The following is a 15,837-nucleotide window of genomic DNA, read 5'->3' as shown; positions in this document are numbered from 1 at the left end:
AAAGACAAGAAACTCCCGAGGACAGCGGACCTGCTCCAAAAAGACTGCAACTTTGTTTCAAGCAGCAGCTTTAAAGAACCCTGCAACTCCCCGCAAGAAGCGTGAGACTTGCAACACTGCACCCGGCGACCCCGACTCGGCTGGTGGAGAACCAACACCTCAGGGAGGACCCCCGGACTACTCTCCGACTGTGAGTACCAAAACCTGTCCCCCCTGAGCCCCCACAGCGCCGCCTGCAGAGGGAATCCCGAGGCTTCCCCTGACCGCGACTCTCTGAAACCTAAGTCCCGACGCCTGGAAAAGACCCTGCACCCGCAGCCCCCAGGACCTGAAGGACCGGACTTTCACTGGAGAAGTGACCCCCAGGAGTCCCTCTCCCTTGCCCAAGTGGAGGTTTCCCCGAGGAAGCCCCCCCTTGCCTGCCTGCAGCGCTGAAGAGATCCGTTGATCTCTCATAGACTAACATTGCGAACCCGACGCTTGTTTCTACACTGCACCCGGCCGCCCCCGCGCTGCTGAGGGTGAAATTTCTGTGTGGGCTTGTGTCTCCCCCGGTGCCCTACAAAACCCCCCTGGTCTGCCCTCCGAAGACGCGGGTACTTACCTGCAAGCAGACCGGAACCGGGGCACCCCCTTCTCTCCATTCTAGCCTATGCGTTTTGGGCACCACTTTGAACTCTGCACCTGACCGGCCCTGAGCTGCTGGTGTGGTGACTTTGGGGTTGCTCTGAACCCCCAACGGTGGGCTACCTTGGACCAAGAACTGAACCCTGTAAGTGTCTTACTTACCTGGTAAAACTAACAAAAACTTACCTCCCCCAGGAACTGTGAAAATTGCACTGTCCACTTTTGAAATAGCTATTTGTCAATAACTTGAAAAGTATACATGCAATTGAAATGATTCAAAGTTCCTAATGTACTTACCTGCAATACCTTTCAAACAAGATATTACATGTTAAATTTGAACCTGTGGTTCTTAAAATAAACTAAGAAAATATATTTTTCTATAACAAAACCTATTGGCTGGATTTGTCTCTGAGTGTGTGTACCTCATTTATTGTCTATGTGTATGTACAACAAATGCTTAACACTACTCCTTGGATAAGCCTACTGCTCGACCACACTACCACAAAATAGAGCATTAGTATTATCTATTTTTACCACTGTTTTACCTCTAAGGGGAACCCCTGGACTCTGTGCATGCTATTCCTTACTTTGAAATAGCACATACAGAGCCAACATCCTACATACATATTTTGGTGAAGTTGGTTTTTGAATTGTATGTTTGAAAATGCCACATTTAGAAAGTGGGCATTTTCTTGATTAACCATTCTGGGCCTCTGCCTGTCTGCTGAATACACGTCTGGGTCAGGATGACAGGGAGGCTGTTTGTGTATTCACTCTAGACAGACAGAGAAAGGGAGCTCAGGTGTGCCCTGCATATCCTGACGGTCCATCACCAGGCTGATGGGTCTTCCTGAGCTAGAATGGTGGGAGGAGCTGATACTCTCACCTGAACAGGGCTGTGCCTGTCCTCACACAAAGCAGTCTCCAACCCTCTAGAGTGTGTCTGGGGCAGGGAAAGCCAGGTTTTCTGCACTACAAAGGCTTCTCTTTGAAGTTTGCCTACTTCAAATACAGAAGTGGGTATAATTATTGGACCTCTCACACCACATAGTTAAAACACTTCTGGACTGAGAACATTCTGCCAGGAAAAAGATGTAGATGCTGTAGGAGGGACTGCCACTCCCTCTGTTGCTTTGTTGTGCTGGCCTGCTGCTTGCTGTTTCTGTTCTGGGAATGAAAGTGCTGGACTTTCCTTTCTGCATCCTGCTTTCCAAGGTTCTCCAAGGGGTTAAACGGAGCTTGCCTCCGGTTAAGAACTCTCAGGGCCAGAAAAGTCTTCACCTGCCAGTGCCTGGGCTCTCTTGCTGAAAGTCATGAGCTGCCAAATGGTGCCAAACCTAGTTTCCGGGCCCCTGGGAGTGAGCTCTGGTGCAACCAAGAACAAATTAAGCACATCGACTCCAGAGCGACTTAGGAATTGGCGCCACTTTCTAACAATGATCACTGCCTGCATCGGAGCTGTGGTCCCCGCCGAGTGCAAAGAGCGCAACCTGCAACACAGGCCCGGCATCACTTCAGCACCTTCCGAAGTCCTGCCACAGCATGAGTCCCAATCGCCATGTCACCGACGTCCGTGACACCCGACTCTGACTCCGCTGCAGCACCTGTGGCCTCATGGTGTGACCGTGACACCCCATCTTGGCCTGCTGGATTCATTGACCCTGCCTTGTCGCAAGGAACCAACGCCTCGCAACTGATGACCTTTCACCTCTCCTGCAACCGTATGGAACCGACTCCTCACCTACCCTGCCTAGCAGTGAGGAACCGATGCCTCACCTCCCCGGTTGCAGTAAGGAACCAACGCTGCACCGGCTCCAGCGACGCCTCATCTCCCTGACTCTGTGCAACGTCTTTGTTTCCTCATGATTTTCCAAGGTACTGTACCCGGGGTCGGTATTACTCTGTGACCGGCCGCACTCCCTCCTGAGTGGCGTCGGACTGTAGAAGCGAATCCAGCAAGACCCCATGATAGCCCCACGTAGAGCTGTTGTGTTTCTAAGCACTATATTAAGATTGAGTCATTGAAAATTCATATCTTTACTTGTATATGTTTGATTAATGTCATTTTAGTCTTGTTTACTCAGATAAATATTGGCTATTGTTCTAAACTGGTGTGGAGTACATTTGTAGTGTTTTCATTGTGTTACTGGGTGTGTGTACAATTACCTTACACATTGCCTTTGGGATAAGTCTGACTGCTCATGCCAAGCTACCAAGGGGCGAGCAGGGGTTATCTTAGCTGTGTGAGTCCCTTACCCTGACAAGAGTGAGGGTCCCTACTTGGACAGGGTGCAAAGCACTGGCAACTAGAGACCCCATTTCTTACAGTAACATGGAGCAAAGGTTTTACCGTATGTAGCAAAGCAAAACACATAGAAAAAGCATATCAAATGACACCATCAGTGAGTGTAAAAGGAAGCACTCCCTTTTAAGATTTTTAAAATTCTATGAATTTACATATCAGAGCATATCTGAATTTCTGGTAGTAGGAAACTCAAACCTTTTGTCACACACACATTTAACATTTTCATTAGTTATTAAGCTATGGCACTATAAAGAGAAATAAAATATGTTTTGATGTGTAGTTGACAAATTTGAATCCTGGCAAGGTTAACTCTGCTGTTTAGTCCTCCAGTGTTACTGGCAATAAGTCGTTAAAATTGTATTTGTTATTTACACCACTCTAAAATGGCAAGACTCTGATATAATGTTGTATAAAAACAATTGAACTTTTATTATACGTTAAAAAGTAAACCAGTATTTCTTTTGTTTCAGATTTCCTGCCCTTTATTTGTGATGGCTGTTCTAGAGTGTTTTGGTAAGAATAATATTCTGAAATATATATATTACAGTGATGCATTTCAAATCCCAACATATGCCTTCCTACCAGTACAGTCATTCCATTACGTTCCCTAAATAATTATATTTAATTACATTTCTCCTTTTTATACCAACATTTTCTATGTGAACTAACGTAATCTACTATTATCTCTAAGTCCTTATGTCCCCATGCAATCTTTAGTATTCAGGTGAATCCCACTTCATGAGAGAGAAAAGGAAGTCAGGAAAAAGGAGTGGTCTAATAATCTGCCCATCCTTGTGGGTGTCTATAAATATGGCAGCTTCCCACAATTCATCCTGTTTTTTTTCCCTTATGGTGACTGGGGCAAGGATATTCAATGGCTGGCTACCCTGCCTAGCTTGTGCCCCTATTTCTGATGCACTCAGACTCTCTGCTGCCGGTCACTGGAGAGTAAGGAAATACTACAGGGGAGACAGAGACCCTTGGGGTAGGCTTGTATCCCAGGGCCTCCTCTAATCATAGTCTTCTAACTCAGGGCCAGCTGCACGTTAGTAGACGGAGCCGGTGAGTAACTTTCACTTACCTTCCTTAACTTAATGTTCCCGCTGCATGTCAGGCATGCGTACCATAATTGGCTTGATCTCAGCAATATTTCACGCATGTGCAGCAGGAATTTCTTCAAGTTTCTGCACATTTGCTGTGCTGTTATTTCCGGGTCATTGCGCGCTATCGTCTACTTAAGAAGCGCGATGATAGGTAAGTCTGTGCTTCGTGTTTTGCTTCTTGATTTCAAACAGATATATTTCTGACTGGGCTCAATTTGATTAATCTTTAGAGAAACATGGAGAAACACTCCAAAAAGGTTAGTCATTTAAAGCCTTCTAGCCACAGTTCTTCTGGCTCCGGCTTCAGATCTCCTTCTCCTCTAAGGAAAAAATCTAAGAGACATTCTAATGATGCAGATTTTGAGAAGAAAGTTAAGAAAAAATGTTATGGGAAGCATTAACCTTGTTTAAGGCCTAGGACAAATTGGAAATCTCTGACATCTCTTCTGCTACTTATGAAAAGGAGGTCATTCAAAACCATGAGAAAAAGGGAAAATATATTGCTAAAGACCTTTTGCATGACACTTTGACCCTGATTATGACTTCGGTGGACAAAAAAGCCTGTCCGCCGAAGTTCAGACGGGGAGGTTGTCGCCATTGTGGCTGCCTCCCTGCTGGGACCATTACGAGTTTCCTCGTGCTGTCATGCATAGGGTGCAACAGCACCGATCGCAATGTTCACTGTCTGCAAAGCAGACAGTGAACACTGCGACGTATCTGGCCATGGGGGCACCTTGCACTGCCCAGCACCCCGTCTCCGCCAGCCTTTTCATGGCTGGCAGAGAAGGGGGTCGTAATCCCCAGGGGGCGCTGCTTGCTGCCCTGCCCTGGTGGATTAGTACCGCCAGACCATTGTGTAGACACCGCAGCGCTACCGCTGTGTTCGTGATATGATGCTCGGACTGCCGCATTGGTGGCAGCCCGACCGCCACTGCGACCCTAGCGATCATTAGACCGCCATGCTTGCAATGAGTCCCTTTACCTTCAGCCCACTTTAATATGGGTTTCCCTGATGATGAAGCACCCTATATCCCAAATGAGCCTGTATTACGTCAGTTCCTTAAGACAAATGGTCCTTCTCTGCCTATTGATCAAAATATTTTGGACGTCATTCTCCGAGTGTGGAAAGATCCATGCAAGATTGTGGTGACACGCTTTTTAAGTCCAAGTTATACCCTCTTGATGAAATGGTGAAGAAGATACCAGAGTCTGTGTCTGTCGTATCCTTGGGAGTATGTCTTGTAGGAAGATCATTAATAGTGGAGGAAAACATGCTTAAAGGCTTTGCCTTCAAGAGAGTGGATTCTGCATTTTTTTAAAAGGCGAATGCTGGATCAGATCTAGCCATAAGAGCTGGCATATACAAGTCCTACACAAGTTTGATTTCTGTTTTAGGAGCTAACATAGCAGCAATAGAAAATTATTTTTAAGAATGGGCATGCTTATTCTGCCCTGAAAAAATACTTCTCTCTGTCTCCCCTTTGCAGGTCACAACTTGTTTGGCCAAGAATTAGAGGGAAAAACAATCACAAGCTGCTGTTTCAAGTGGCAACAACCCATTCAAGACTTCCTTCAGACAGCCATCAAGAAGACAATCCACCTATAATCAGAAAAAGACAGGGGTAGAGTATTGAAGACTACTACAGAACAGCAAAGTAACTCTCCTCCGAAAACTTTACAGTACCCCTCACTATGGCGAAAATGGCCATGGGTGACCAGTTGAAGGAAGGATTAAACAATTCTTTGTGGAATGGAAACATCTGCATTAGGTTCTTTGATTGTAGAGGTAGTGATGAGAGGTTACTAGATAGAGTTCTCCTCTCCTCCTTCTTCTCTATGTTCAAGGACCATTCTTATACCAAAACCAAAAGACCCTCTGAACCTAACAGCAACATTTATAATGATTGGAGCTATAACTTGAGGTCTCAGTTCGCAGCAGAACAAGGGACTAGCTCCCAAAGTGACGGAGGGAATCTGAATGGTTATCGATCTCAGATATCTGAACAAATGAATAAAGAAAATATGTTCAAAATTGATGGTCTATAAAAGATCATCTCTCTAATTAACCAGGAGCATTACCTATTGTGATAGACTTAATGAATGCCTACTTTTATATTCCTGTAGAGAGATCTCACCAAAAATATCTGAGATTTGCCATATTCGGTAAACACTATCAATTCCAGGTCATGCTCTTTGGCATCAAATCTACCCCGAGGGGCTTCACCAAAATTATGTTACTTTTGACTGATCTCTTCTCTACATCTTTTATGGTCTACACGTATTTCTATACCTGGACAACTGGCTTCTGGCAGCATCTTCAAAGAAGTCAGCTTCTCTTCAGGAATTACTTTTAATGCATAACTGCATATGCAAACATGGTCTGCTGATGAATGCCCCAAAACATCTTCTAATGCCCTCTGGATCGAATATTGATAGGGGCTCAATTCAGTATGGCATTGGACATGGTGTACCTACAAAAACAACTTGGCTAAAGTTGCAAGGTCATATGGCCTCATGCCTATTTCTAGATCATTTGGCCAGACTCCATCTGAGACCTTTGTTAATCCATCTACTCAAGTACTGGAAACCGTCATCTGTACATCAGTACTTTAAGAGATACATCGAATTGACACAACAAATCTCTCAAGATCTCCTCTGGTGGCTAAAAAACTGATTGTTGTAAAAAGGATTCCATCTAGTACCTCCGATGAACCCACTTGTGATAACTACAGGTGCAAGTCTAATGGGTTGAGGAGCAACTCTGTCAGATCTGTCGGCACAGGGGAAATGCTTCAGGATGGATCAACTTCAGTCATTGAACATGAGGTAATTAACAGCCACCTGGAAGAGCCTAATCTGTTTCAAAACTCATATTCTTCACCAACATGTTTTGATCAGGACAGATAACCAAATCACAATGGCATATGTTTGCAGGCAAGGGGGGTCGAATCTGTCTTTGCTGAATATGATAGCAATGAAGGTAACAAATTGGGCAGAACCAAATCTGTTGTCACTCAAAGTAGACAATATCAGACGGGAGGAGATAATGCAGGCAGAATCTCTGAGCCAGAGATTTTCAAGATTCCAGAGTCTGTGCATCACACAGTCTGTCTTTCAGGAGACCGGCATCTGATTTGGGACACCACCTATAGACCTATTTGCCTCCCATCAAAGTTCTAACGTTTGTTTGTGATTTCCAACACAGGGTGCTTGGGCTGAATGCCTTATCTATTACATGGCCTCCTCTTCTTCTCTGTTCCTTCCGTCTTATTCCTTTAATCTTGCACCTTCCCCTAAAGACTCAGAGGGAATCAGCAGAAGTAATTGTGGTGGTTCCTTATTGGACAAAAAGGTCCTGGTTCTCTCTCCTGCTCTCCATGTTGCTTGCTCTTCCTCAGAGAATCCATCTTATTCCACCTCTGGTTCAAACTCCGGGAACTCTTTCTCTTCAAACTCTAGCTCTTTCAGTTTGGAGTTTAAATGGCTTAGTGGTGCTAAACAATGGTATTTCAGATTATTGAGCATTTTCCATTCAACAATCCAGGCACCTCTCCACTCACAAAGCCTACTTCATGCACTGGAAAAGTTTTCAACTTTGATGTTTCTCAACTCAAAATCTATCATTTCCATACAGTATAACATTAACATAGTGCTTTAGTTTCCGTTTGATGATTTTTAGAAGAATTAGCTCTTACCACTTTAAATGCCCATTTGGTGACTATTAGAGCCTTCAAAGAACCTTGGGGTGGCTTCCTTCGGGATACGAATCTGGGATTTGGACTACTGCAGAGCTTTTCTTTATCTCATCCTTTGACGCATGCTTTTTAATGCCCTTGGGACTTACCTTTGGTTTTGAATGCTCTTCAGAATTTCTCTTTGAGCCTTTGAAAACTATAGAACTAACTTTTCTTACTCTAAAATTGGTGTTCCTAGTTGCCATTATGTCCAGGAACTAGTAGCTCTCATGTGCACACCTCCATGTCTAATAATCCTAGGAGATGGTATTGTACTTACACCTCAACCCCCATTTTCTACCTAAGATGGCTTCCCTGCCACTGTCGAGATGGGGCCACTCACCTGAAAAGCAGGATTTCTGCAGGGGAGATGGTATGCCCGACCTCCTGGAACACCTCTCTGCACCTCCTGGTGGACAAAGAAACCTTGGCAGGTGTCCCAAAAGCAAAGGGGGAGTGGAAGAGAAAGAGACAAAACACTGCCACATCTTGCCGGGCACGCTGTACCTTCCGGGGGCAGGTCGTTGTTGACAGAGTGATAGTAGAGTTAGTGCACTCACCTTCCTTGAAACGGAATCTCTCTTTCTGATATGGGCACGGGAGCGGTAGAAGAACACCGGGATGCTCCAGCACTTTTCTTGGATAATAATAACTGTTGGCGCAATTACTAAAACTGCATTACCAAAAACTCAAACTGAGTACTATAACAATAAGTACTGCAACACTAGGGCTGGCTTCACAGAGGTTCACTGTTCCATACTACAGTTAGAACTGTGTTTGCACTTATCATGCACAAGAAAGACAAACAAGGGCATTAATTATATCACTTATAACGTTCCTGCATGCATAGAGTTAAACTAAAAGGAACAAAAACAATCCAAGAAATACAAATGTCCACTCTAGGTTCAAACAGTTAGGGTGGCACAGTTTGGTTTGGTTTCACTCTATGTGTGAAAAACCTTTCAAAAAGCAAATTCCTCAAACCTGAAACACAGGCATGAATGACACAATTTAAATCCAAGAGTTATGCTATTAAAGAAAGAAAAGTCACGTAAATGCTCTTTTAAAATTGCACTGTCACTTTTTGTAGTACTTGAGCTCAAGCAGATTTCCTGAAGCACGTTTAGGCAAGTAACTACAATAATAATGTAGAATGTTCAGAATGTAGAATGTTTGCCTCTTCAAGATAAGCACTCTGCCAAAATACGAGGTCTGAAATACACCAGCTGTTCTAGGAAAGCGCGGCGCTCAAAGAACAAACTCCCTGGAGAATACTAGTCACTTAGCTGCAGTCTTTTCCGGAGTGCTGGAGGAATGCCTGGTGTCAGCTGGTACAGGAACTAAGAAAATAATTGCCTCAAAAGTCCTGAATACGAGGATGGCAGCAGGGGTTTGACTGTCAAATCAGATGCTGAGATCAGGAAGCAAAACAAAGCCAAGCATGGAGGCATGCTTCACTCTGCTATTTATAGCCAATCAGGAAAGCAGTTGAGTTTCCACATGTGGATGAGTCACCACACCCATTTAGAAGCACGTCTACACCTGCTCACATTAGCAAACAAGCATTGGTAAAACAAGCATTGATAAAACCAATTGTGTAACACAGCACATTGTTTACTTAGAAACATGAAGGTTCAACCAAGAACAGAGATATGATTTAACCCTAATCCCTGGGGATGCTGACAGATAACGCAGGAGGCACCCTGGGGATTCCTGACAGCCACATAGAGACCAGAAGACCTTTCTTTCCCTCCTTTTGTCCTAACCCAAAGTCCTCAGAAGTAACATCTCTGCACTCACTAGCTCTCTTAATCTGTCTATAAAGAACAAATTAATTTTGAAGATCTGATCATTTGTTTGCTACCTTTGGGAAATTAAATCAAGGAAATAAATGTTCTAATATCACTATCAGTAAATGGATAAGGAAGACCACTTCCTCTGCTATACTTCAGCTAGTATTTCACCAACTGAAACGATACGTCAACCAGAGGTGTATGAATCTTGTGGGATAACCTTAAATACTGGGATCTGCTGAGCTGGTACTTGGCCATTTCCTCGTACTTTCCTCAATCTCTACAATATAAAGGGTGTGGGCTTGGATACTGATAATTTTGGTTTAAATGTGTTAACATCTGTTTGAAATATTGAATGATGTAATTTGGTTGCTTCATTAATATATTTTTTTCTTTCACAATTGAACCCTGCTTGCATTTCATGGTGAAATTGTATTTTTTGTATTTTTTTTATGGATAGTAGAAGGTTTGGTATTCTTGAATATTAATGACTGGGACAAGCAGGCAAGGACACAGGGATAATGCCCTAATTACTTACCAGTAATCTTCATTATGCATAGTCCTTAACGCCCTCGTCACACTCATTGGAACCCGCCCACCCTCCCTGAACTGTTGGCCTTTGGTGGGCTTGGTACGATCAAGATGAATTGTGAGAAGTCATCATAACCATAGACGCCCACAAGAGTGTGCAGGTTATTAGAGAAGCACACCTTCTTCCTGATTTCTTTTTCCCTGTCATGAGGTGGGATTTCCGATTATTCATTAGGGCGATAATGCACATAGGAATGAATGGAGGTTTTTCTCAAGTTTTTTTTCCACTCTCGTAAACATTGAACAGTTAGTGAGAGGAAGTGTTGCACCTGACACCATTGGGTTATAGTCCCCCAGACATTTTGCCTTCACCCCTCATGCTTTGCTGAATTTGTTTTTTGTTGGCTTGTGGACTCTATGCACTTTACCACTGCTAACCAATACTAAAATACTTGTGCCCTCCCCTTAAACATGGTAAACTTGGCCTACATCGATTCGCACATTTAATTTACTTGTAAGTCCCTGGTAAGTTAAGCCCTGTAAATTACTAGTGGTACTGCTTGTAACCATGGTCTGTAAATTAAATGCTTTGCTTAAAAATAAATATTTTGCTAGGCCTAATCCTTTGTTTTTAGTACCTATAAATCATGCCTAATGTAGGCCCTAAAGAAGTATTTAAAATATAGGATGTGTGTACTTAAAGTTTACATGTCTTGGCAGTGAGAAGCTCCTAAAATGCTTTCTTCATTGTGACAAGGCCCGTCTCATGTTGACTAACACTGGGTTACCTCATTACGTGCAAACTTTGAATTGGGAGCAGGTAGAGATAAGCTGTTCATACTCAAATGAATTGTCACTAAAAGTCCTCCTTAATGGTAAAGTCGATGGTAAGTCCCAATTCTGAAAATGGCACTTTTAGAAAGTTGGCATTTTCATGTCCCAGCCCTTTGTGCCCTCTCCCGGTGTCCTGGGTCACATGACTGCAAACTGGTTTTTGTGTTCCTCTCAGACAGTGACACAAAGGGAACTAGGTGTGCATTGGATGGGCTATTCTGCCAGGATGAAAGGGGACGGAGGGTTGCCCTGCCCCACATATACTTCAAAGAGCTTTTCCCCCCATCACCCACAAACGGACCTGACACCAGCCTTTTTTCACCCCAGACAGTTTGGAGCCTTGAGAGGAAGGAAGTCCTAGATATAGGGCCAGGAAGTACACCCACACACAAAGGCTGGCAGCAGGTATAAGTATTAGACCCCCAGAACCACTCTTGAAATCACTTTTGGACCAAGGAAAGACTCAGAAACAGGACTGCTCTGATGCTGGAAGGACTGACCTGCTGCCTGAGGAAGGAAGACTGGACCTGCATCTTGAACCCAGGGCCACCAAAGTGACTTCAAGGTATAGCTGACTGGTCTCCTATGTGAGCTTGATGCACACACAACTTACCTGCCTGCTTCTGCTGGTCCCTGCTTGAGTGAGTCTTTGCCTCCGAATGGTGCCCCCCCCCCCCCAGGTACTGGAACCTTCATGTGGTGCTGAAGTGGCCACTTCCGAACAAAATTGAAAACCTGGGACTTTGAACATTTTTCTGGAAAAACTGGAGACCAGGACCTTCCTGCAAGCCAGTCCAACAGGAGTGCATCGCAGGTGGGATTGCCTTTACCGCATCTCCTGCTACCTTCTTCCCTGGTCCTAAGTTTAAAGAACAGTGCTTGATTTTGTTACTTTTGAATTCATTTCTTTCTTCCATTTATTTCCAACACTTTGAAAAAAAGGAGCTATGGTTGTACAATACATAAATAAATAAACACCACAACAAATGTAAACCCACATAATTAAAACAAACACAATAGACGGAACATTACTCACATTACTAACAAATGGTTAGGGTTTAACAATCTAAGACCCACACGAAGGGTTATGCCCTACACATTTAGTCAGTGGTCACTTTTGTGTAAATACACTTGTGATCCACTTATACTAGCCAAGGTACTGGGCTTTGAGTGTACTTCAATATCCGAAACGCTGTGTGTTTATTTTCCCACAGGCGTTATATAGTGCACCTCAAGTCTTTGAATTATAGTCCATTATTTACCAAGCCCACACACTTGCTAGGAAAGAAGTCAATGCGTTTCGGCCTTCTGATTTAAGGCGTCATCAGGACTGGAAAAGGGCAATGTCATCTCTGAACTATAGGCGAAGGAGGCAATTGCTAACTGCAATCCTCTAGTGTTTTTATTATCAGTTGCTCGGCTTATTTTCAACTACAACTGGCGCCAGGTCTCAAACTAATTACCGCGGGCTGTGTAGGATCGAGTCCACTTTCAATACTGCAGCCTAACCGCAAGCCGTGTTCTTCCCGATTGCCTGCCTGCGCCTCATCCCTGGTGGCCTAGTGGCCATCTGCAAATAAGTATCTTCTGTCTCTCTTTACTCCTGCCTCTTATTTATGCCTTTACTTCTGTCCTTTACTCTTTTTCTCTGTCTATCTTTTTTTCCTTTTTTTCTCCTTCTTGTCTCTTTTGCTCTCCCTTCTCTGTCCCGGGTTTTCCCCTGTGGCTCTGCTGCCCCTGCGGCTACAGCCCTCTCCCTGCTTTTCCCACCCTCCGCCTCCCAGCTGACTGGACCCCTGCCTCCCTCCCCTTCTTAATGGCAGCTGCCGCGCAGTGAGAGGCCGACTCCTCTGACCTCCTGGTCAGCGTCTGTTATCTTCCCCTGTGCAGCTCCATCTATTGCTGCTGCCTCTGCCTTGAGCGAACTGAGAGCCTGCTTGACTCTCAGTTCGAGGCCTGCCACCCAGCCGACCCCAAGAACACTCATGGACCGTTTTCATGCTGCACCTGTTCCAGCAGCCTCCAAGGACCACCTCAGGATCTCGCACCAAGCACGGACAGCCATATCAAGTGTGTAGTCCTCAACACATGCTCCCTCATCAAGCATGCAATAGAAGTCTGGGATCTTCTTGACTCAACAGCCCCAGACATCGCCTTCTTCACAGAGACATGGATCACCCCCACCACTTCCCCTGACATAGTCACGGCCATTCTGGACAACTACAAAATCATCCACAAGGACAGAGCCAACTGGCCTGGAGGAGGCATTGCCATAGTCTACAAGAACAACCTCTGCCTGACTGCGACTCATTGGTGGTTGTCAACCCAGTAGCACCTGCACTTCCATATTCAGGCCAACCCAAACGCCTCCCTCCGTGGCACCGTCATCTACAGGCCGCCCGGACCCTAACCCCAGTTCTGCGAAGACATCGCCGACCTCGTCGCCCCCCAAGCGCTCAGCTCCTCCGACTCTATCCTACTCAGCGACCTCAATTTCCACCTTGATACCCATGATGAGCCCAACACCACAAACCTCTTGGATAACCTCACAACTCTTCTCTTCAAACAACTTGTCAACCTCTCCACCCACAGAGCCGGACACATTCTCAACACCGTTTTCTCAGCAGGGGACAACATCACCATCTCTCACACCTCCGAAAACCATTGGACCGACCACAAATGAATCCACTTTACCTACACAAAGAACACTGCACGCCACTACGCCCCCAGTCTCATTGGCAGGTGCTGGGCAAAGTTGCAGAAGAACAACTCACCATTGCTCTCAACCACATCCTCCCACGGACACACCAGATGCTAATGAATCCACACGCAGTCTACACTGCTGGTTATCGTATTGCACCGACAACGTAGCCCCCCTTAAGGAAAACAGCAGGAAATGGACAGAGCAAAACACATAAGTGATTTATGGCAGACCTACAGGAATCCAAGCGCTCCAGCAGACAACTGGAATGGAAATGGAGGAGCAGCAAATCAACCAACGACCGCACGGCCTACAAGAATGCAGTCCCCATGCACCACCAGAACATCAGAGCCACCAAAAAAGCTGCCTTTTTAAACATGCCTCAACTGCAGCACTCACATCAGCAAAAAGCTCTTCGCCATCGTCAAAGAGTTCACAAACCCCGGGAGAGATACCTCATCCATTCCTCCCTCACAGGACCTTTGCAACGACCTTACCACCTTCTTTCATCGAAAAATACAGGACATCTACGAAGGCTTCAGGAACCAAAACCCACAAGCATTGCTCACCACTACAGACCTAGCACCTCACCAGATCCTGAACTCCTGGACCCCCACTACCAAAGAGGACACACAGAGACTGATGAACTCCATCCACTTGGGCGCACCCTCGGATCCGTGCCCTCATCACACCTTCAACCTGGCCAGCACCACCATAGCACTGGAGCTCTGTCGAACCAGCAGCCGATCCTTCGAGACCGCCACCTTCCCCTCTTGAAGCACACCCAGATCAACCCACTGCTCAAAAAACCCGCTGCTGACCTAAGGGAGCTGAAGAACTACAGACCAATCTCTTTGCTCCCTTCCCCAGCCAAGGTAACGGAGAAGGCCGTTGTTGGACCTGGCTTTTTGACAGGGACATCCCGAAACTTTTTGCCTCCTTCCTCCTATTTTTTCTGACCTGTTGTTGTTGGCTTTTGATCTCTGGGCACTTTACCACTGCTAACCAGTGCTAAAGTGCATATGCTCTCTGTGTAAATTGTACTACTGATTGGTTTATCCATGATTGACTATTTAATTTACTTGTAAGTCCCTGGTTGAGTGCACTACATGTGCCTAGGGCAGGTAGATTAAATGCTACTAGTGGGCCTGCAGCACTGGTTGTGCCACCCACCTCAGTAGCCCCTTAACCCTGTCTCAGGCCTGCCATTGCAAGGCCTGTGTGTGCAGTTTCACTGCCACTTCGACTTGGCATTTAAAAGTACTTGCCAAGCCTAGAACTCCCCTTTTACTACATATAAGTCATCCCTAATGTGTGCCCTAGGTAACCCCTAGAGCAGGGTGCTGTGTAGGTAAAAGGCAGGACATGTACCTGTGTAGTTATATGTCCTGGTAGTGTAAAACTCCTAAATTCGTTTTTACACTACTGTGAGGCCTGCTCCTTTCATAGGCTAACATTGGGGCTGCCCTCATATACTGTTGAAGTGGCAGCTGCTGATCTGAAAGGAGCAGGAAGGTCATATTTAGTATGGCCAGAATGGTAATACAAAATCCTGCTGACTGGTGAAGTCGGATTTAATATTACTATTCTAGAAAGGCCACTTTTAGAAAGTGAGCATTTCTTTGCACTAAAATCTTGTTGTGCCCTTCAATCCACGTCTGGCTAGGTTTAGTTGACAGCTCCTTCTGCATTCACTCAGACACACCCCAAACACAGGGTACTCAGCCTCACTTGCATACATCTGCATTTTGAATGGGTCTTCCTGGGCTGGGAGGGTGGAGGGCCTGCCCTCACACAAAGGACTGCCACACCCCCTACTGGGACTCTGGCAGACAGGATTGAACTGAAAGGGGGCTTGGTGCATTTCTTAGACACTCTTTGAAGTCACCCCCACTTCAAAGGCACAACTTAGTATAAAACAGGGCCTCTGCCCTACCTCATCAGACACTTGCTGGAGAAGAAACCTGAACCAGAAACTACATCCTGCCAAGAAGAACTGCCTGGCTGCTCAAAGGACTCACCTGTCTGCTTTTCTACAAAGGACTGCTGCCTTGCTGTTGGCCTGCTGCCTTGCTGAACTCTTGTCTGGCTGTAAAAGTGCTCTTCAAGGGCTTGGATAGAGCTTGCCTCCTATTCCCTGAAGTCTCAGGACCAAAATGACTTCTCTCTTCCTCTTGGACGCTCCTTGCGCCGAACTTTTCGACGCGCA

At 45.4% G+C, this 15,837-nt stretch overlaps 1 protein-coding gene across 1 annotated transcript in view; it reads left to right on the top strand.

Annotated features, from left to right (window-relative positions):
• Positions 1 to 15,837, top strand: part of ZFAND1 (zinc finger AN1-type containing 1) — a 164,597-nt gene that overhangs the window by 20,121 nt on the left and 128,639 nt on the right. Inside the window, exon 2 of the mRNA XM_069220416.1 lies at positions 3,403 to 3,445. Coding sequence (XP_069076517.1) covers positions 3,403 to 3,445 — 43 coding nt within the window. The remainder of the gene's footprint in view (positions 1 to 3,402; positions 3,446 to 15,837) is intronic.

Source organism: Pleurodeles waltl, chromosome 2_2, assembly GCF_031143425.1.
Source record: "Pleurodeles waltl isolate 20211129_DDA chromosome 2_2, aPleWal1.hap1.20221129, whole genome shotgun sequence".
Lineage (NCBI taxonomy): Eukaryota > Metazoa > Chordata > Amphibia > Caudata > Salamandridae > Pleurodeles > Pleurodeles waltl.
Note: the sequence above shows the minus strand (reverse complement) of the source record. Positions and strands in the feature narration are given on the sequence as shown.